This window comes from Scleropages formosus, chromosome 25 (genome assembly GCF_900964775.1).
Source record: "Scleropages formosus chromosome 25, fSclFor1.1, whole genome shotgun sequence".
Classification (NCBI taxonomy): Eukaryota; Metazoa; Chordata; class Actinopteri; order Osteoglossiformes; family Osteoglossidae; genus Scleropages; species Scleropages formosus.
Genome location: NC_041830.1, coordinates 12,255,818 through 12,277,375, shown reverse-complemented (window position 1 = coordinate 12,277,375; position 21,558 = coordinate 12,255,818). Strand labels below are relative to the sequence as shown.

General features: G+C 44.1%; 2 protein-coding genes across 5 annotated transcripts in view; both read right to left on the bottom strand.

Annotated features, from left to right (window-relative positions):
- Nucleotides 1-1,387: 1,387 nt before the first annotated feature.
- Nucleotides 1,388-8,495, bottom strand: gfi1aa (growth factor independent 1A transcription repressor a). The gene is made up of 7 exons (XM_018731275.2): nt 8,385-8,495; nt 5,192-5,400; nt 4,402-4,602; nt 3,372-3,778; nt 2,870-3,007; nt 2,402-2,567; nt 1,388-1,734 (listed from the first exon to the last, which is right to left on the bottom strand). Exons 2-7 carry the CDS (start codon nt 5,301-5,303, stop codon nt 1,556-1,558), a joined length of 1,203 nt encoding a protein of 400 aa, XP_018586791.2. The 5' UTR covers nt 5,304-5,400; nt 8,385-8,495; the 3' UTR covers nt 1,388-1,555.
- Nucleotides 8,496-11,252: 2,757 nt separating this feature from the next.
- evi5a (ecotropic viral integration site 5a) overlaps nt 11,253-21,558 on the bottom strand; it is a 54,697-nt gene continuing 44,391 nt past the window's right edge. For 3 of the 4 annotated variants that reach the window (XM_018731269.2, XM_018731272.2, XM_018731270.2), the window contains 2 exons: nt 19,871-19,966; nt 11,253-12,921 (listed from right to left, as the gene is read on the bottom strand). In XM_018731269.2, the coding sequence (XP_018586785.1) occupies nt 12,634-12,921; nt 19,871-19,966 (384 nt within the window). In that variant the 3' untranslated portion in view covers nt 11,253-12,633. Of the gene's footprint in view, nt 12,922-13,413; nt 13,424-19,870; nt 19,967-21,558 lie in introns of all 4 variants that reach the window. The other variant, XM_018731273.2, reaches the window with a different exon arrangement.

The following is a 21,558-nucleotide window of genomic DNA, read 5'->3' as shown; positions in this document are numbered from 1 at the left end:
TCCAGCGGCACCGGCAGCCGGATAAGATCCGCAGATTCACTGCCGGAGACGGAGTACAAAGACCAGATTTTCAAGTGTGTAAATAGCGTCTCCTGCTTTTATCAACACGAACAAGGAAAATAAACAGCAGAACGAGATCCGACCAGTCCTACAAGGATCATATGTGGCTCGAGACCCAATAATAACAGCACGCAGCTCTAGTACTGAACTGTCTTCTGTATTGAAACTGTGAAATTATTCACATTCGCAGTAATAATAATCATCATCATCATCATACAAAACTAAAGTATCAATAATAACAACAACAGTAATTGTATTATTGTCATCATTATTACTTGATCGTGTCAACTATCAATAAGTAGGAAAACTTCATCATGGAAATAATTTTCTCCTCAGGACGGAAAAAGAGCACACCTCTAAATACACAACAAGAACACGAGTTTCTTGTTTCTTTACAATATTTATTTAAAACGTTTAATTCTACAATGTTTGGGCAACTCAATATTATCATACAATAAATGCAGTTCTGTAATATTTACATCCTACTGATAAAACTACGAAAAACGCGTCACTCGGTGTCTCTCGTAACCGGCGGCAGGAATCCCTTTAATCCTTGTCTTGAATTTAACTGAAATTCATTTAAAGCTTCAGGAATAAACTATTCCAAGTGTGTGCAAATTGAGTCCAGCGCAGTTCATGTCCGATGAACCTTAATGACTACATTTCTAACACAAATCACTATTACTTCATAAAGTAAAACAAAACAAAAAAAAAGAAAAAAAAAAAATCAGTAACATTCACGGTACAGAGACAGACACCTTATCTCAGTTTACTTGCCATTATTATGGTATTTTCTTTATCAGCGTATTTTTGATGTAGTGCTTGTTTTGCCAGCACCTGTAGCGTTTATTTCAAAACAAAGTGACATTCTTTTAGGGGGGGAAAAACGGTGATTGTCTTCCACCCATCAGGGTGTTGGATCGACGTTGCTCGACACATAAAGTCCCTCTTTGATTGTTGGATGTATCGCGACTCCCGCTATTGACCCCACTATATTCTGGAGCGACAGGGGGCGCAGTGGCTAGAGCGGCGCTCCTGCAACGCGAAGGTTGTTGGATCGAGTCCCATCCCGGTCCTTGCTGTAGTACCTTCGATCAAGGTACCCCGTATCGGTGCTGTAATAATACCCTGCTGTACGAACGGGCGAATCGTGGTGAAGTTGCCTTGGACAGTGAAGGCAGGCAAGTAAAGGTAAATAAAATGGTTCGGGGTTCAGGCGCAAGCTCCCACATTACAGAGGCTCAGTCCTCAGAGAAGAGTCACCATGGTGTGTGTCTCCGTGCAGAGGATATGCAGACAAGAGCAGTAATCCATAATGGGGGGGGTGGGTTGGGGGGGGACAGGTTGACTCCCAGTCTCTCCACTAGTGTTTGGTGCGCGGCTGCGGCTCCCAGTTCAGTGCCACGGTGTGCGGAGGCTCTGTGTGTGTGTGTGTGTGTGTGTGTGTGTGTGTGTGTGTGTGTGTGTGTGTGTGTGTGTGTGTGTGTGTATTCGTTCACTTCAGTCCGTGCTGCGTCTCCTTGTGTCTCCGCAGGTCCACCTTCCTCTGGAAGCCCTTCCCGCACAGGTCACAGCCGAAGGGCTTGAAGCCCGTGTGTTTGCGGCTGTGGGTGATGAGGTTCGAGCTCTGGCTGAAGGCCTTGCCGCACACCTGGCACTTGTGGGGCTTCTCACCTGAAACGAGAAACGAGCACGTGTGCAGAAGTCCTTTCCGAGATCTGTCCCTTGGCGGAGGGGGCGCAGAAGCCCGCGTTTACTGGTGTGTTGCAGTAAAAAAAAAAAAAAGAAAATAAAAAATTTACTACGTTGCACGGGAACATGTCTTGTGATGTGTAGTACAGCAACAGGCTCGGCTTGCAGGTTTATTTTTCTTCTTATTATTATTATAAATAAATATATATTTACAGATTTTTCAAGTGGATTTGTAATTGGTACCCATCTATTATTATTATTATTATTATTATTATTATTATTATTATTTCACACCTCGGTTCCAGACCACTGGAGATATTACATAATCCATTTTAAAATTAATTTACCCGTTTTTTTCTTACTGTAAAAGTTCAGAGGAAGGCGATCAAGGGTTCGTTAGCAAGAGCGGGGATTCGAACCAGCAACTCTCAGGTTATAAGGGAGCGCCGGGAGTCCTGTGTTCTGCGGCCCCATGCTGGTTTCAGGGGTACTGAACCAAACCGGGCGCGCGCGGACAGCCAGTAACACCCAGACTACAGGTAATGCGGGGGACACTAAATGTATGGATTTGGAATGAACCAGTCGCGATTCTTCGGAAATAATAATAATAATAATAATAATAATAATAATAATAATAATAATGTGTTACCTGTGTGAATGAAGGTGTGCTTCTTCATGTCCGACTTCTGGTGGAACCTCTTGCCGCAGTATTGACACGGGTACGGCCGCGTGTCCGAGTGGATCAGCAGGTGCGTGGACAGCGTGGACGACCTCTTGAAGCTCTTGCCACAGATTTTGCAGTCAAAGCTTCTTTCCTTGGAAAGCAGAAACGAGATGAGCGTTTTAATTGCCGTTTTGTAGACTTACATCATTAAACAGTAAACAAAAAACACTGATTTTTTTGCACATGAATTACATGTAATAATAATAATAATAATAATAATAATAATAATAATAATAATAATAATAATAATACATTCTGTTTAAATAACATCTTTTCATCTGCACGTCGTACTTTTCCAAACCATCTCACACACGCATAATTAAATCAATCATCTTCCTTAACAGATCACGTGCTCCGGAACCCCCGCCCGAGGGACAGGACCCCATGTCCCACCTGGGAGTGCACGGCCTTGTGCTGCTCGAGGCTCACCGCGTGGCCGAACGTCTTCCCGCACATCTCGCACGCGAAGGGTCGGGTCCCGCTGTGCGACCTGCGCACGTGCACCTCGAGACCGTGCGGCGTGGAGAAGACCTGCGCGAGGAAGGAGGGAGCGCGTGTTCGTTTACATTCACGTTCTTCCCGGCTCCCGTAGCGTTACCCTGATTTACCCGCTTACACAGCAGCGCGACTTTTACTGGAGCAATGGAGGGTAAGCACCTTGCTCAAGGGTACAAGGGTACTGCAGCAAGAGGTGGGATTCGAACCTGCAACCTCCGGGTGCGAAAGCGGCACTTCTAACCACTACGCCCCCTGCCGTTCAAAGCGAACGTGGGCCAGCGCTGCACACGCGTAAACAGCCAACGCCGGGGGGGAAATCTGGTGCGTCGCTGAGACCACGTGATGCGCGATGACTCGTTGTTGTTTGTCGTTGTTTGTTGTTGTTGTCGTCGCGCACCTTGCTGCACTTGATGCACTTGTAGGCTCCGTTCAGCAGCAGGCGGCTGCACAGCAGCTCGGACTCCGCCTTGATTGCGGGCACTTTGCCGCGCAGCTCGTGGTCCGCGAAGAGCCGCGGGGGGGTCCCCCGGTCGAAGAGGCCGCTGGCTGCGCTGTAGTCCCCGTATAGCCCCCCCGCGGCGGGCCGATCGCCGAACAGGGGGGTCTCCGCACCCCTGTCATCGTAGAGCCCCAGAGCCCCGCCGCGGTCCAGCGACACCGCGCGGTGGGGGTACGTCTGCTGCACGAGGTGTCTGAGCTCGGACCCGGGGTAGCTGCTCCAGGCGTAGGGCCGGAACGGGATGGCGAACGGCTGGGTCTCGTCCACGGAGGGGTCGTCAGCCGGGAAGGACTTGTCTGAATCCACTGCCGAAACAAACACGTGCGTGAGCTTCCTCCCGCCGATGAGACAAACGTGGTTTCGGGGCTTTTTCATTTTTTTGCTTTTTAAGGCTGATGATGTATGTATCACACACTGACACAGTAAAGAGCAGAAGATGTGCTGTGGAGAAACCAAGTGGAGCAATTTAAGCGCTGCAGTGACAATCAATGACAGTGACAGTCGGAGCAGTTTAACATTGTTGTAAGACACTTTCGGGCAAAGTGTGTGCGACGTCAACAATAACACAGCAGGCGGTGCGTCTCGTGCAGGGCCGATTGATACATTTCGTATATGTATGGGCAGCAAAAAGATGAGTCACTTGCTCCCGATGACTGTGACGGTCGGAGACGGCGAAGTAACGCCGCGTGGTGATCAGTTCGAGCACATCATGGACTCCCGGCTGGTTATCAGTCCAAACCCTGAACGTCACGACAGCGTCAGGGGGCAGTTTTTTTTTTTTTTCTCTCCAGATAGTTGCCCCGCCCCCGGGTCGATCAGGACCAGCAGATCGCATGGCAATTAAGGACAGGGATAGTCACCGGTATGTTGTTGGGTCGAGCCCCACCACCCCGTTTTGCGAGCGAGGAGAACAACATAAAATGCGGACCTGGCGATGCTGAAGGAGACGGGGGTCTCCAGTAATCCTCATAGTCCGAGGACCTCCCGCACACGCTTCCCTCGCAGCTGGGGGGGGATTTGGAGGACAGGTCGGCGGTCTCCACCAGGTGGGACTGCGGGGAGACCCTGCCCCTGGGGTCGACCCCCAGCGGGTCCGAGCAGAGTCCCGACTCCACAGGAGTCTTACTTTCTGTTCGCAGAGACACGACACCGCAGATGAAGGAGGAACGTGCAGCATTTCAACCACAATCACAAATATTCCGTCTCGATCTTACAACTCATAACCACACTCGACACCAAACCGGCAGGAAAATCACCGGTGTTTCCCAGAAAACTAATAATTTACACAGTCTGATGCGGAACCTATCTAATATTAGTCTGTTTTTTTTTTTTTTTCTTTCTCTAGAGACGCGAAGCCTCAGCATCCGCATGCGAAGTGGGCTTAAAGCCTACATTGATTGATTCCATTTTAATACCGCTGCACATGTGAGAAGGCCTCATTTAAATAACTGAATTACCATTATTTGGAGTATAAATTCGTATAGTTTTTCTTGCTGTAAATAATAGTAAATACCTGCACGAGATGAAACAGAAAGAGCGCTTTTACGCCCTGCACCGCCCTGCCACTTTTTTTTGTTCCAGAAATTCTCCAAGAAGGAAAACTGTAATCACGGCATGGTAATACACAATAATAATAGGAATGGTAATAATAATGCTAATAATAATAATAATAATAATGATAATGCGCACAGACGCGCTCCCGCTCACGCGCTGCATACCTCCACAGATATGAGCCAGAATGGTGTCCAGTCTGCTGTAGTCATCTTCCAGGCACCTGGGCTGGTGGTAGCTGTGCGCCCTTTTGCTCTTCACCAGAAACGACCTGGGCATCTTGGCTCCTGTCCGTTCGCGTGGTCACTCACGGTCCAAAGCGACCTGCCGACTCCGGGCTTCTGGGGGTCCGTCGGAACGAGCGGCTCCCTCTTATCTTTGGAGACATTTGAAGACCATTGGTTGGAAACTGCGCCAATAAATGTGTGACAGAGGGTGGGGTTGGGGGGGGTGCGAGGCAGAGCTGCTCCCGTCGTTCACCAGGTGTTATGTGGACAGGTGCCTGAGAGAGGCAACAATCCCACACCCCCCCTCCCCGCCCCCCCGCACCACACCCCCAGCCCTTCGCGATTGGTCCGCTGGGAAACAAACGCGACGCGACCCGCTGGATCCCGCTGAATCACCTGGGGGAATTTAAACTGCTGGCAATCAGGATAAGTGACACACTGCTTTAACACACTCGGTCACCGAATACGAGCGGGAGGTCACGAGAGGAGGAGATGGGTTCCACGGCCCGGGTTCCACGGGTTCCACGGGTTCCGCTTCCCTCGGCGTCTTTCGGGGAGCCCGAATCGAATGAACCCACCACATATTATTATTATACGAACTAATATCTAATTAAAACGAATCGAACTGGTTACAGAGTGAATACGATGCAACGTCCTGAACGCGCGCGCTCTTAGGGACAGAATAACAATAAACTGCATTGTTACACTGTATCGACGCACACGTGTCGCCTGTCATGTTTATTTCATTTCGTGTACTTTTATGATGCCTTAATCTTCAGAGAACCTGCAACATGCACGGTTATTAATATTAGTGCAGTGCCCTGGATGTGCCCCACACTTTTACAGTTTGTTGGGTAAATAGAAGATGACAGTGAATATATAATCCACAGAGGCACTTCATAACTTTTCATTGTCGGATTTATATTTTAAACTGATGCAACACCATCATCATACCCTTGGCATCCACAGCCGAACGCCTTTCTTTTTTTTTTTTACAATACACTGCTTTTCAAAGGTTTCTGACTCGAGGTCCGCGTGGGTTTTGTAACTTTCCACGATGAGGTGCATCATTTTGCTGCGAACTAAATTAGGCTCGAGACACCGGGCCGTGCCCACGCGCTGCTCCGGCCTCCACTGTCTCGTGTTTCTTCCTGAATGACGTTTGCAATCAGGAGTAAACAGAGACAGAGTGCGCGCGGACACACACACACACACACACACACACACACACTGCGGAAAGCTCATACCATTTCCTCCCCCCTCACCAAAAACCACCCCAAAGCAGCCCCCATACCAATACAAACTGCCCAAAAAAAAAACTGAAATAAACCTGGAATATTGTTATGTTTCATAGAAATGGAAGAATTCCCAAATCACACTCGCGGGACGATCGTTAATCAAATATTATAATATTAATCATGTAATTTATCGATAATTTCGTTTCGTTTTTTTTAATGTGTTCATGTCTTCGTGCCACAATTTGCAAGGAGAATGCCGCAATTATTATATTTACATTCAATGCTGTTATATTTACGACATTTTTTAATATTCCACAAAAGACGGTGTTGCTTTTTAAAATCAACTATTCAGATTTCCAGAATCTTTTTTAATTGGTTTTATGCACAGCACAGGGTCGAAACAGCTTTCAAGAAAATCAGATTTCAAGAATCCTAACAATAAAAAAAAAAACCACACTGGCTGCAGAGCGCGCGCTCTCTCTCTCTCTCCAAGCTCGGTCTTTGTAATATTAGAATACAGTAATATTTTCATGTGTTTTCATAAGAAAAAAAAGCATTTCGGTATGATAAGAAACACTAAAATTGAAAGATTATGTAAAGGTGGTATGATGTCAGATATTTCCATTTCTTTCTTGAGCAGAGCAGCTTATCTTAAAGATTTCAACATGCTATTTTGACAAGTTGTTGTTTTGGAGGAAAGTATTCAGGATGCAGAGTGTTTATATCAAAAGAGATCATTACACGATTGCAGTGTAACATAAAATAATGACTGAAATGAAGAGTGATTTTCTATCAAAAAGTTTACTTATTCAACCCAACAGCTTTACTCAGTAAATTACTGTTCCTGTGACCGGACCTGCATGATCTCCCAAGCTTCGCTGCGTGGAATTAGTGTGTTGCGGGGTCTGCGGTGCTGGAGGTGGTGTGATTGTGTGTGTGAGACAGGAGTGTGAGCCCTCTGTCGATCACAGAGCAGCATCACTGCGAAGAAGAACACACACTCCATGCAGAAACGCACATGTGCCCGGCCTCACTGGACCCACTGGACAGGGAGTGGGTCCGAGAAGCTCATTTTATATGAATTAAATCACATTATAACAGGATGCTTACAGTCCTCCTTTAACGAGCCACACCGCCGGTTCTCCTTGTCAACCTGGATCAGGAGCAACCTGAGTCATGTAATTATATTTTATTCGAGAATAAAACGTAATTCCGGTGAGTATAGCAGAAGAAAAATAAGTTCCCAGAGGTTCCTGCTCAAGTCCTCCAATCTGAACCGAGCGCTCGGACTTCAAAAGAAATCAGGTGTGGTTTGGGATCAAGGTTCGACAAGGTTAAATCGGTTGGGAAAAAGCTGAGATGCAGCACCTGTGCGCACACACTTCTTTCATAGATGAGGGGGAAAAAAAAAAAGCTGGACCGTAAAAAAATTTAAAAAAAAAAAAGCTGGAGCACATGGTGAAAACACAGAGGCACCCAGGTGCACCGTTTCATCGTCTATCTATCGCATGATAAACAATTTAAAATGTGGAAAAAAAAAAAAAAAAACTACGTGGGCAGAGATGCGAGCATTAATTAATAACAAGAGGGGTTTATGAAACAAAATCAGCCATTTGCGGGGAAGGAGTTCACGTAAGTGACCCGACGGACAACTTGAACGCACAAACAAACGTGCGAAGTCACATCGTGTAAACAGAGCGAAGAGAGGCTCGCTTGGAGTTTTAAAACCCAGATTAATTTGTTGCCCGTGAAAATAGACACGATGAACCTGTTGCGCGCGCCCGACTCACTGGGGGGCACCTTTCAGCGTCGCTTCATTCTCCACTCCCCCCCCTCCCGTTTTTCTTTTTTTAAGATCCTGCGACTGTGAGTAAAGTGCGTTGCGGAGGACTTACCTGCACAAACAGGTGCGAGGGGAGGGGGGAGGAGGAGGCGAGACCTGCAGAAAGAGCCGGCAGCGCAGACCCCGCGGACGGACCTTCTCTGTCTTGTTTGTAAGACCTCCCTTCTAGTCTGTCCCAAGCGTATAAGAGGCTCCACAAGTTCAGCCCCTAAATACCGCAAGAGAACTTCCTGAACGTTAGTTTCAGCAACACGTTTCATAAGAAAACGCGTCTTACCACTTTTTTTTTTTTTTTCTTTCTTTTTTTTTTTTTTTTATCTGCGCTTCTGATTCTCGGCGGGATTTTTCTAACATTCACCGTGCAATTCGTTGGTGCGTTCCGTTCGACTTCCGCGCTGAAATCAAAGTTTAAAGTGGGAAACCCTGAGCGTTTTAGGCACGGATTTTAAGACTGACTGCCAGTCCGCGCACATAACTGAAAGTAAATTCCAGTATTCGTATAGCGGGACTTGAATGAGCTGCATGATTATGCCTTCAGCACTTTGCTGGGGGTTTAAACGTATTTAGAAACCCGGGAAAGGATTTAAAGTCGCCAATACTTTTAATCTCAGCTGCAAAGGCGTTTACTGAGGAGGCAAAACGAAGCCGAATGACCGAATCGCCCAGGTAGCGCAGAAGCTGTAGGCGCCCCGTTATACGTCGTTTCGCAGTAAAACTCACTTTTGGGTCCATATTAGGACCGCACAGCGGGGACCCCCCCCACTAAAAAGAGGGACGCTCAGGAAAATTGATTCTTAATTTTCCGATATGATGTAAAATCATTATGGGACGCATAAAGTTGCTTGGTAGCCCCCCCACCCCGCCCCCGGCCCACCAACAGATTGGATTTTCGTTTTGCAATGACTGTGCCGATTGCACGCAGGAACAACGCGCTGCGCAGACGGACTCCTACGGCGAACTATCGGAGACCAAAGAAGACGATCTGCTCCTTTTTCTCTCGTTTCCTTTTCAGCGGGGGAGGCTTTTATATTTAGAGTTCTAGGTGCGGCTGCAGCGCGCGAATGGCATTCCCGAAATTAAGATCATGTCACTGCAGATTTATTCTTAGCGGCAGTTAACATAAGGTACACTGCAGGACACATCATGCTTTTTGTGAATAGAGATTTTTTTTTTAGTTTTAAATAGCTGTGGAGATTTAAATTAGCCTATTCTGAGTTAGGGGGCACCCTTCAGTAGCTTGGCCTTTTAAAAAAATATCATCATTCTCAGTGAAAGCAGATATGTTATTTTAGGAAGCGGACTGTATGATCTGCGCACTTTTATTTAAATTTTGCAGCCAGCCTCTTGCATCAGGGTCTTCACAGTAACAAACACAACCATGATAAAAAGGCGTGTGGTTCACACCAGTGATGAGTTAAAATTCAGTCTCTTCGAGTCAATCACAAACAGCAACATTTAACAACCTACTGAACTGAGCTATGACAATTTCTGTATAGCTCCCTTCAAGTTTATACCATCTGAAGCGAGCATCATGAATTACTATAAATCTTTCTGAAGTCGTTAAGGGGCTGTTTAGTACCTGAAAACTTTTTTCATTTCTGAACACGATTAAAATGAAGAACAGGTGACTTGGTTCTCATAAGCAAATTTCTAGTTACCATGAAATGTAATGACTTGTATTGTTTTCATTCCACTGTAGGTTGCTTTGGAGAAAAGTGCCTGCTGAATGAACAAATGCAAAAGAAAAAAAAAAAAACCTTGGGGTTTGTTTCTGGCAGTAATTTCATGATAGAAGAAACAAGTTACAGACCATGGGGACAATCACACTTTCCTATCCAACGCATTTACAAAAATATATCTTTTTGTGTAAACAAACAAACAAAGTGCAGAAAGTATTGCAAATTTGCATGTAGTTTCCTGCTTTGCATTTAACTCCACAAATGGGACTCCTACAAGTGGTGGGAAAGAAAACGATTTGGCAAATTGCAGAAAAAAGAGGGATTGCTTGGGCAATAATCTGCTCAGTTTCACAGAAGTTACACTGAACCCCTGTAACAAAGAAACCCAAAAAGAAGGCAGGAAGACACTGAAAAATTTTATTAAATAACATTTTATTTAGAACACATCACACACATAGTGTTTCCCATGAGTACGGGACTCACACTGGAGCTACAGAGTCCAGTGGTTAGTGTTGGCAAGCAAGCATCTAAGTGCTCCATGGGTGGCTGCTTTCTAGCCAGCAACTTGTGAACTTTGTCATAGTTGCACGCAGCCGACGCGGCTCCGACACTATGAGAACTGGTGGTTTTCTCCACCTAGGCTACACCTCACCACCCCTTCACCGGCACCATCATCAGACATCATGGACATGACGTCAACTTCAAGCACAGATGTGGGTGGTGTAGGTGTGGAGAATTATTTTTTTATTTATTTATTTTTTTTTAAACAAAAAAGGGGTAAACCCAGCTTCGATGAACTCTAACTTTGATTTAACTAATGGCACGTTTGAGAGTTTCACTGGAAGCTTAGCTAGACCATGAAACTCCCATGTATAATTATAAAAACGCTGCGTAGCCAAATGGGGAGATGGTGTACGCCAAGCATCGCTGGTGAATGTACACACACGGGGTGACGGCCAACAGGGAGGCCATGATATCTGCCGCACACCCCAGGCAACTGATAATACATTAAAAAGGACTTAAACCCAAACTGAACTGTTAAAAATGCCTTCCTAGTCTCAGCTGATCACCTTTGCATTTAGATTAAAAAAGAGAAATATATATTTACAAGTTTACAAACAAGCCATTAAAGCTTTCATCGACTTCGTATTTTGTTAGTTTGCTTGCATGCCTATTAACTGCAATTCCCTTTATCTCACAGTTTAAAAAAAAAAAAAAAAAAAAAAAAAAAAAAAAAAAAACTCCTCCTTCAACATTAGGCATGCATACAAATAATGTGTTGGTGCCCATGGCAGGTCAGCCTCCTTCACTGGAAACAGACGTACAGAGAAACTGAAGGTGTCCATTTTGCTGATAACACATGTAAAAGGACAGACTGGGATGTCTGCGATTTTAAAAGTTGGTGGTGATTTTTGCCGTTTTTTTTTTTCAGTTGTGCAACCAAACAGGGAATTTGTTAAGAAAAGAGAATTAAAAACATCTCACAGACTACCATTTTGCAACAGGTATTGCTTCACTTGGAACTTGATTACATTCTCTTCAAGCTACCTGCTTTAACTGATTATTGCTGTAAAGAGAACCATGACTGGAGGGAATGGCTAAACAATGAAGAATTAGTTAAGTTGGTACCTCATTCATTACAACATATCAATGATCACCCATGTTTATCTGTTAATCTGCTTCCAGACAGTTGCGTAAATACATAATGCATATGTACATATGCTTCAACATATAGTTACTCCCTCATTCACTAGTAATTAGAAGTATAAATAATAAAAGTTCACAATGTGGCTTGCTACATGCCAACCGTTCTGCACTAAAACGGGTCACATTACGGAATGAAATGTCCCTTTACATCGATTTGTACAACAGACAAACTGCAAACCATTTGAAACAAAGGCATTCTATCTTCAAGTCAACATAAAGATATGGAAACGTATTGAAAGACATGTTCATATGCAAGTAATACACACAGGCCCTAACAGACCATCTGACCTGCCAAAAGAAGAATGACACACATGCACACACACCTACTAGACCTGCATCTGTCATAAACGCAAATGTTGGTTTTCGACTTATGCATGACATGAACGATCAAACTAAAGAGGACCACTGCTTTAATGACGCTTAGCCATTCGCTCTTTTGATCTCTGCTTTAACATTTTTTTTCTTCTTTACCTCAAGCGTGCTGATGCCTTGTGCCCTTAATAGTTCCCCAGTCAAGAGACAAAAAAAGCAAAACCAAATATTGCACAGTCTCTCTTCTTGTACCTTGGAGGACCTCTGCTTAGGCCGTCTCTCAGACTTAAGGTTACAGGAAGCCTGAGTTTTAAAATTATGAGCCTCTGTGCGCCATCACATTGACTCTACAGGATGGTACAGCTCTTTTGGCCAGAGTAAGGCAGACAAGAACAAGTTAAGACAATGTAAGTCTGATGTAGCCTCAGGTTACTCCCCTAGGTTTAAAACAACCAGTTTTTACTTTCCTTGAAATTCAATGCAGCCTTCTGTAGGAAGGAAGTGTTATAACTGGGGGAAAAAGCAACTGAAGACCCACTGACAGGCAGAGAATTAAAAGCCCCTCCCTTGGTGGTCAGCGTGGAAGCATTGCTCTGCTGGCAGTTACACAGTGGTGGTCTTGTGACTGTTGAGTGCTTCAGAGGGGAGAGAAAGGCGCAGGCCATCCTCTTCTCCATCACTGTCACTTTCAACCAGGTTTGGGTGTAGCACTATCCGCCGGGCCTCCTGCCTCTGCCCAAATGATGAGGGTACGGTGATTGATGGGTCCTTGCCCATGTCCTCGTCCGAGGAGTGGTACGAGTCATCGTCCCCGACGTAGTGGTTGACAATGTGGATGCCGTCAAAAGTGGGCTGGCCAGACAAGCCCCTCCGGCCTCTCAAGCACTGGATCTACAGGGTGGGAATGGAAACACCATGGATTTAATACACACACACGATCCACATCCTGCCGTTAACGCATCAAATGGAAAACATCTTGCAGCACAAATGAAACAGGCCAAAAGCTTGGCAAATTTTGAGGAACATCACTCTGGACATGCAATGCTTTGGTTTCCCTCGCCTGTTTAGCAAACGCTGTGTTTGAAGCATAACCAATCAGTTGCAACATTAAATGCAAATCACCCAAAAAACCACACTTGCAATGAAGGTAAAAACGCTATTTGGAAATGCAAAAAACTGGGACCTTACCCTACAACTGGAAACACGTGCAAGGGATTTGAGTCAGAACACAACAGATGTAACAGGCAACCAGATAAAAATGGGTTGGGAAGAAACATCTAACATCTGATCTGATGACGAGTTTAAAAAAAAGAATATGGAAGGGGTGGAGCCTTTGGAAAAGTTATGGAGGATGTGCTCTGCCAACATATGGTCGTATCTTACCTGGCACAGACTGCCTCACCACGACAGACATGTGGAGAGAGGGGCAGTGAGAGGAGCAGTTGAGACTGAGAGCACAGCAAAAAAAACCACAAGGGCCAGACTGGGCTGTTCCATTGAGATACTCTTAGTGTATATCCCTGCTCGATGCAGGCCTAGCCCGCTCCTCCCCCCCTTCACTTGAAGCACAGTTGCTACAAGAATTACAGAGACAAGTTTTGCAAAACATTCTGAATGTGAACTCTTTAGGCATTATTCAAAATTTGGGGGGGGCACACAAAAAAGTTTTATATGAAGTTCTTGTGATACTCCAATGCACTTGTTAATGTAATGAGACAGGTAAGCTTAGTTTAAAACTAAGTTAGAGTTCACAAAGGCCTGTGAAGATGCTACATTTAAAAAAAAAAAAAAAAAAAAAAAAAAAAACACTTGCAACTCCCTACTCCCATCAATAAATTTGTGTGTCCTATGAAGTGGACCCAGGTTTCATTCACAGCAAAAACATGCTTTAGTGCCTCAGTGAGGAAACCCAAAAGAGCTGCAGGTTGCTCCAGGTGATGGACACTCCACCATGCATGGTACATTACCCAGTCAAACCTGCCCTTAATAGTAGAGCTATGTTCGGCTATCACATTGTAGGCACTGTGCTTTGACTGGGACACCTCAAAACTAAATAACTGCCCATGACTAAAGAGAGAGAAAAGCTGTAAAATAAACTGCTTAAAGGTTGTACATCAATGGTTTAACTTTAGAACGAATCCCGTGGATAGCTTTGAATTCCTGCTAAATGAATAAATTCAAATGAGCGGCAAATTCATACGCATTTTCTACACATCCAAGTGTAGCTTGCTAAGCAGAAATCTGAAGCGCGCCAATTTAAAACTTAACACCCTCACACATAATGCATCATGCTTTCATGAGCAGTTCATACACTGCATAAAAGATGTGCAGCTTGTGAAAGCACCAAGAAGGCTTTCTGATGGACCCTTCATAGAAAGGACAGCAGCACCACTCGTTCTGAATTATGCAAATCCAACCCTACATGACAAGCGCTGATAACTTCAACTATAAAGTGTTGCTTTCAGTGTTATACAGATGCAAAGAAATCTCTCAGCCATCAGATACAAAAGTGATAGTTTTGTATGACAAAATGACACCTTAATCAGAGCTCAACAGGTTCTAGTGTAAACGTGACAAATGTGAACTTGCTGGTTTGTTGTGACTCAGAACAGGAAACCAACAACAGAAAAAAGAAGCCATCACGGACACGGCTTGTCTTCACCTCTCGATCTTCTCAGATTAGACAAAGGATTCGTTTTGCTCGGAGCTCTGCAATTGGGGGTAGCATCTTCAGCTTTTTAGAAAATACGTGATTGAAATAGCAGCACACAAGCGCAGTGATAACTGTTTGCTGGGGTTTTTTTTCCCCTCCCTTTCTTACATGTTGAACTTTTGCCCAGCAACGTGGTGGTATTTTAGAAGCAAGTGGAAGGACTCGTATTAAACACCCATTAACCTACAGTCCATTTTCGTTATCAAAATTCATCCTGTTCTGTCAGATGAAGGTAAATTTATTAAGGTGCACTTTTGCAACCATGTTACACTCTTAATGCCTTTACTTGGCTTCAGTATGTACCTTCTGGTCTTTACCATAAGCCAAAATTCATCCTGTAACAGCTGGTAAATGCATAAGCAAATGTGACTTGATATCTCTGCCAGTCTTTAATGCTGCACTGCAAATTTTAATCAAATCCAACCTTTAAACTATTTATTGTACTATTTATTGTACTACTGTACAGACTGGTGTTAGCAACCAGAGCCACGCGTGATCTGCAGCTCTTGTTGTTACTCTTGAAATGATCTGTAGTTTGTCCTGAGGGCAAAAAAAAAAGACTTTTGCTGAAACAGCTGAATTATATGAAACATTACACAAGAAGCAAATATCACACAACATGGACAATTAAAAGTGTAAGAATAAGACTGGAGAAATATTAGGGTAATATTTGTGAATGATGTGATGTCGGACTTGGGGAAGGAGAAGGGCAGCAGCAAATGGTAGATAGGGATGTTGTAGAAACTTGGAGAAATCAAGATACTTGCAGCTTGTCACCTCACAGTTGACACCTACAACACTGCTTGTACCTGAAGTAAAACGGCAAACCACTGTTGAGAGTGAGGACCACTCCCAAGTAAAACTGACATGAAAGAAACAGGAAAACATATGCAATGTTGGCTGACTTCAGTTTTTGCCATAAAGAACTGCTGTGCTAATCTCTTTTGTCAGATGCACTGAGCATCAAACCAAGATTTGTTCCAGCAGATTAAAAAAAAAAAAACAAAAATGTGACTGCATTTTTTTTCTGAAAGAGCAGTTCTACTACGTTCACATACTTATTTGCTGTCTTGAAGTTGTCACTCATGCTAGCTGTAAAGTCACAAGCAGCCCTTTCACCATACTGCTACAGTAGTTAGTGGAGTAGCGAGAGACAGACGGCATTAAGCTCTTCAGGTCAGAACCGATGGCCCACTTTTCCTCAGGCTGTGAGGAACAGGTAGTGGAAGAGGAGTGGTGCAGAGCAACATCAGGGCGTCTTGAGAAGAGAAAGAAAAAACCACAAGACCTCTCAGCGAGTGCTATCTTATCACCTCACGGGTTCCTTTGACCCACCGTAACCACTTAAATCAGACAGAACCAGCACGGGACATGCACTCCTCCCCTTGCCCCCCCCCCGAACCATCCTCCTTCACGGTGGCTTTCGCAAGCTCCGGGCAGCCCCGAGCTCCTGCGAGGGACGGCCAGCCTGACTTGAGAGTCTCCGAGGCGCCCAACTGCTCTCCTGAGATAGGGCGCAGGGAGAAACAATGCATGATTTACTACATCTCAATTTAACCACAAGCCACTTTTTTTTTCTGGTTAAAATCTGACTGCATCCTCCCCAGTAAATCATTGATCAGGAGTGAGACGACAAACTCTGCTTCCTTGCAGAGTCTTGTGTTAATTTTTAGTGGGAGAGTTCTCTTGTCTTAAGTTGTTCAGTGTCAAATGTACTTTTTTTATTACCAGGCCTTTATAAAATGATATTCAGTCTGGGAGGAGGGGGGTTGTAAAACAGCCACTTTGTGGTGAGAAACATGGAAAATATCTGGGTCTAACTAAATGAACAGTATGGTGAGTTTCTGTCATGATGTGGAAATCATTAAACAGAAAACAGGATGAGGGGCAACACACTTGACTACAGGAGACCTTTAAGCAAACAGAGTGATTAAGAACAAATTTGAAAGGGGATTGTCTATCAGTAGTCTTCTATGGTAAAGGGAAAAAAAATATTAGAAACACAACATTAAGGTGACCATTAAAATGCTGGAGAACAGCAGGCATTTAGTATAATGGCCCATCAAGAGGATTCCTACTGTGTTTGTTGCAATACATTTGACTTAGATTACTTTTTTCAGATACAGTCTTCAGTAAAACCACCTCTTCTATCACTGTTATTTAACTGATGATTTTCCCCAAATGAACATACAATGTTAAGCTTGTATATTAAGCTACTTAAATTATTTACCTATGTATACAGTGGGTTAATTTTTACTTGAGGAATTCAGAGTAAGTGCCTTTTTAAGGATATTACCGAAGGAGGCAATATTCAAATCTGGATCATTCCATTAGTTTCTTGATCGCAAGGTGGTATTATCTTCTGCCCCATACGTATACAGGTGGTCCCTGATTTACAGTGTGGTTACATTCCGCGAAACCCATCGCAAGTCAAAAATACTGTAAGTCGAAAATGCATTTAATACACCTAATACACACTTCTTCGTGACAAACTGGGCGATGTGGATCGCTGCCGCTGCCCAGCATTGCGAGAGAGTATCGCTTCACACATCCCTTCCCTTGAAAGAAGAGGAGGGGAAAAAAAAAATCTAAATTCGAAGTACAGTTTCTGCTGAATGTCTATTGCCAGCTCATCGTAAAGTCAAAAAAATCGTAAGTTGAACCATCGTGAACTGGAGACCACCTGTAAACATACAAATATCACGTCACTCAGATTTTCATGTATTCTCTCATGAGTGGTTCACTGGTAAATACTGCAGCTCTTTACCTTTCAGACAAGTCTCACTGGTAGAAGACAACCAATCAATCATTTCCAACCTCAGATGTGTTTTAGGAGCACTTAAAGCAATATTTGTTGTCTAGGTAACATTTTCCTATGGAAACCTAGTCAACTGAGATGTTTGTTAAAGCTTACAAATTTCAGCATCACTTCCTCCTGATGTAGAACATAGCACAACAGTCAAAGTAAAACTAGCATTACAATACATCACTAAGTAAAACCTACTAGCCCAGTGGGGTCAAAATGGTGACAAAACCTCAAATGGGTTACAGATGTCAGATGAGAATCAAGAAGAGAAATCTGAGAAGGTCTGCCTTACATTTTCACATTTACTCATAGTGAGAGATGCAACACCAAGATGTTTCTCCAGTTCAACAAATTTTAAAACTGGGGAGGGGGGGCAGGAGAAAAACAGGATAAAAAGGGTGCATCCACACCCTTAACATGTGTTCCGTCCTCAGCCATTTATTTGGTCCTTCATAGCCACCGATATGTGGAATACATAAAAAGACAAGACTAGTCCTGAAAAGCAGAAATGAGTTTAAAGATTCTTGCAATCTGAAGGCTGTCATTTCAAGTTTTTGCTGGGTTGAAATGTGGGATAAAAATATTAACTGAGCAACAAACTGAGCAATAAACCCCAAAACAGTAAGAAGGGACTCCACTATGCATGATGCAACAACAATAATGCAGTCCTATTAGCAATTTGACACTATTTTAAGCAATATTGAACTGATTTTTAAGGTTTAACACCCATTCCAAGAGACTGAACGTTGGTCAAATTTAATATTTTTATGCCAAACTGTTGTGTAACAGATTTTACTTGATTATTCTACTGTTATATATCAATCTTGGCTTATTTGATTATGCAATCTGAACTCCTCGCGAGACGTGGCAGCACCATCCAAGGCAGTGGTGGACCTCTTCTTTGATTGGAGAGGAGCTACACTGTGCTTTGACATTTATGACCAGCAAGCACAGTCTAACGGGAGAAAATACAGGCATCATATGGATCACTGCTAGGACTGCTGTCATGGCAGTTGAGTTCTCTTTAACATGCACAACAGAAGGAAAAAAACCATCCCTATCTTCAGGAAGATGAATGTGCAAGCGCTTGCATGTGACTGGTTTCCAAGAAGAGTTGGAGAAGTAGTCACAGATTGGGTTGCTGATAAGGGCTGAGCTCAGTGACAAGCCCAGGGGCGGGTGACTGTCAGCAGGTGGGGGTTGAGGGTGGGGGTTCTACACCAGTTCGGCCGCAGGTCTCGCACTACTGCGGACACATGTCAGCAGCCTTCTGCTCCAGACTGGAGCCACTGTGACCAGTTCCCTAAAATCACTCTTAAGCTCACCCGTGTTTTTCCTGCACCTTCTCACATGGGAATTCTAACGGACACTCACGTCTGTAAAGGTAAAAAGGGAACTAAAAGGTCATTAATTTTGGTTAATAACAACTAACCATGGCTTGTTTTCATGTGAACAGCTGTTCCCTAGTTCCCCAAACTTTACAGGTTCAGCTTGATGCTAACATGTATATTTTGCAGAAGCTCACATCTAAAGTGATTAAGCTGGACAGTGAGTCAGAAATGTACAAAGGAGTTTTAAACCCAATACAAGAATGTGTGTTTATGTTATTAACAGTCAACTTTTGCACTTGTAAGGGCTCAGTTTCACCGTGAATACTATGTGTGACTTCTCATTTCAAAGAGGTGCAAGTCCTCATTTACATTCTCTTTCAGAAAAGGCTGAAATTTACACTGTAAGAGTCTGCCAAATTTGTTTGTTTTATTCCTAAACCATGAAGAACAGTGGCAAATTTCAGATTACATGGTGAGACTGCATGTTCACAGCTATTAAGCAGTGCAGGAAAACTACTTACTTGTGGTGTTTTCACACACTGGTAATTGATCAGATGTTAGAGTATGTCATACAGACCATGTTTTCCAAATGCTGAGGAAAGGTTTGCTGTTGCTGAACTAATTACCATTATTAATTTGCATTTAGCAGATTCCTTTGTACAAGGTGACCAACACTGCTGGATATACAAAGACAATTAATTTACCCATCACACAACACAGCAATGTAAGACACATTCATTCACTCACACTAAGGGCAATTCAGAGTTACCAATCCACTTGAAACAGGTCTTTGGACTGCAGGAAGACTCCATACACAAACTAATTTGCACTCATGTCCGAACCCACATCTTAGGACCTGTGAGGTGGCAGCACTGCCCTAGCAATGAAGAGGTACAGGTTTACAGGCAGGGGACACAGGGAGAAGCAGAGAAACTGACCTCCAGAAATAAAGAGGGACAGTGTAAAATCTCACTGTCCACATGGGCTCACCTCATGCTTCAGCTCTGCTATCTGCTCCTTGAGCTCACGAATGTACTGGCTGGAGTCTGAGTGGTTCAGCTGGCCCTGAACCTTTCCTTCTTCCTTCTGAAAGCAAACACAGAAAACTCAAAATGTTAATCTCACCAAATACTGATTAAATGGCTCTTAAGCATGCTACCTAGGGTGTTGCACAAACAGTTGCCAAGTGGATTAGTGTAACGTTTCCTAGATGGTTCTACATGAAGTACCCACCATGCAATGGTTCACACCCCCATAAAACCTGACCCGTCATTTTTCTTTTTTAGGTATAATATAGGTTCTAATATCGCTAACGAAGCTCAAGAACTTCAAGGCTTTAAGCCATTATAAGGCCACTCCAACAAAGGCACATTCTGCAAAAAACAGGTTGCTGACCAACTAGCAAACACTGAATCAGTCCTCTAGAGGTCAAACATTAGATGACAGAGTAAAACTGGGGAACAGTGCAGTAAGATGTTGACCTTGCTTGCAGATTCTCTGCAGACACCGAACACCATTAAAAACTGTTACTGAACGCACCTGCTGACAGTCTCAAGCTGTCAAAAAAAAAACACCTCTGTTTTTTCCTCCTTTCGTGCAAAGACCTCAGGGACCTCACTGTTGGCTGCATTTCATATCAGTGTGACACTGTCCAGAGCCCATTCCCTTCCCTTCCTTGCACACATGCATCTGCAGGGATGACCAACAGAGCGGTGGGCAGGCGGGAGCCAGATGGACGGACAGTAAAAAGCCAAACATTTCTCCCACAACTGCTGCGTTCAAGGAGGAAGGGGTCGGTGGGGGGAGCATCATGGGAAGAACAACGAGGAAAGGGTGAACAGGGCCAGATAAAGATCTGCACTGGTTCGACACCCGACTGCACTCAACCGATGCGGTCCCCTCCATGTGCCTGCCTGTGATAGACTGCTGACAGTGAGGATCTGCATAGGGCCTCATTCTTCCTAAACTCTGGTGTTTTCTTGTTTTTTTTTTTTTTTCTTTGTTTTTGGGGGCCCTCCCCTGCAGGGCGATAAGGGAGAGGCGGTTTAGCTGGCTTCCTCTGTTCAGCTGCGTGAATCAACAGGTGGCAGGCTGTGGCCGGGGATGTCAGGCGTCTAAATAATGGCTTCCTAGTCTGTCGCTGTCCAGTGGCACCTTGGCCGTTAGTGTGGCGCAGGCCTGCGCACATTTTAAGTTCCCACTAGCTGCACAGTGCTCGCACAGATGAGTAGCTTCAGTGGTTGTGGGGAGTGAGACCAGAAATGATTACTACTCAAATTAATTTTTTTTTTAAAAAGGTAGCCTTTTCATGATAAGACAGCAGAATTTGCTGTGATTCTCTTTCATTGTGGCTTTTGTTGTTACTTAAGTATTCATGCATGAGCCTAGTATGATAAAATGTAGCTTCATTAATGATTGCATCAGGCAGTCTTTTCAAAGCTCCCAAGAGGCCAACTCCCATCTGTCATTACTTCTGAAAACTACAGCGTTTGACATGTCTCCCTACTCGCATTGCTTGTTTGCATTATACACCAAAAATCAATTGGTGTAAACGATGGCCTAGCAGATAGCGTTTTGGTGCCTCACAGCCCCCAGAATGTGGGATTGGACTTGAGTTCAAATCTAACTCAGTCTGTGTGGAGTTTGCATCTTTTCCCCATGTTCTTGTCAGCTAAACA

Coding starts and splice junctions, on each gene's coding strand:
- gfi1aa (XM_018731275.2), bottom strand. CDS start 5,303: ATGCCCAGGTCGTTTCTGGTGAAGAGCAAAAGGGCGCACAGCTACCAC. Junction 3,008..3,371: donor AGTGCATCAAGTGCAGCAAG/GTGCGCGACGAC, acceptor TTCCTCGCGCAG/GTCTTCTCCACGCCGCACGG. Junction 1,735..2,401: donor GCACACCTTCATTCACACAG/GTAACACATTAT, acceptor TTCTCGTTTCAG/GTGAGAAGCCCCACAAGTGC.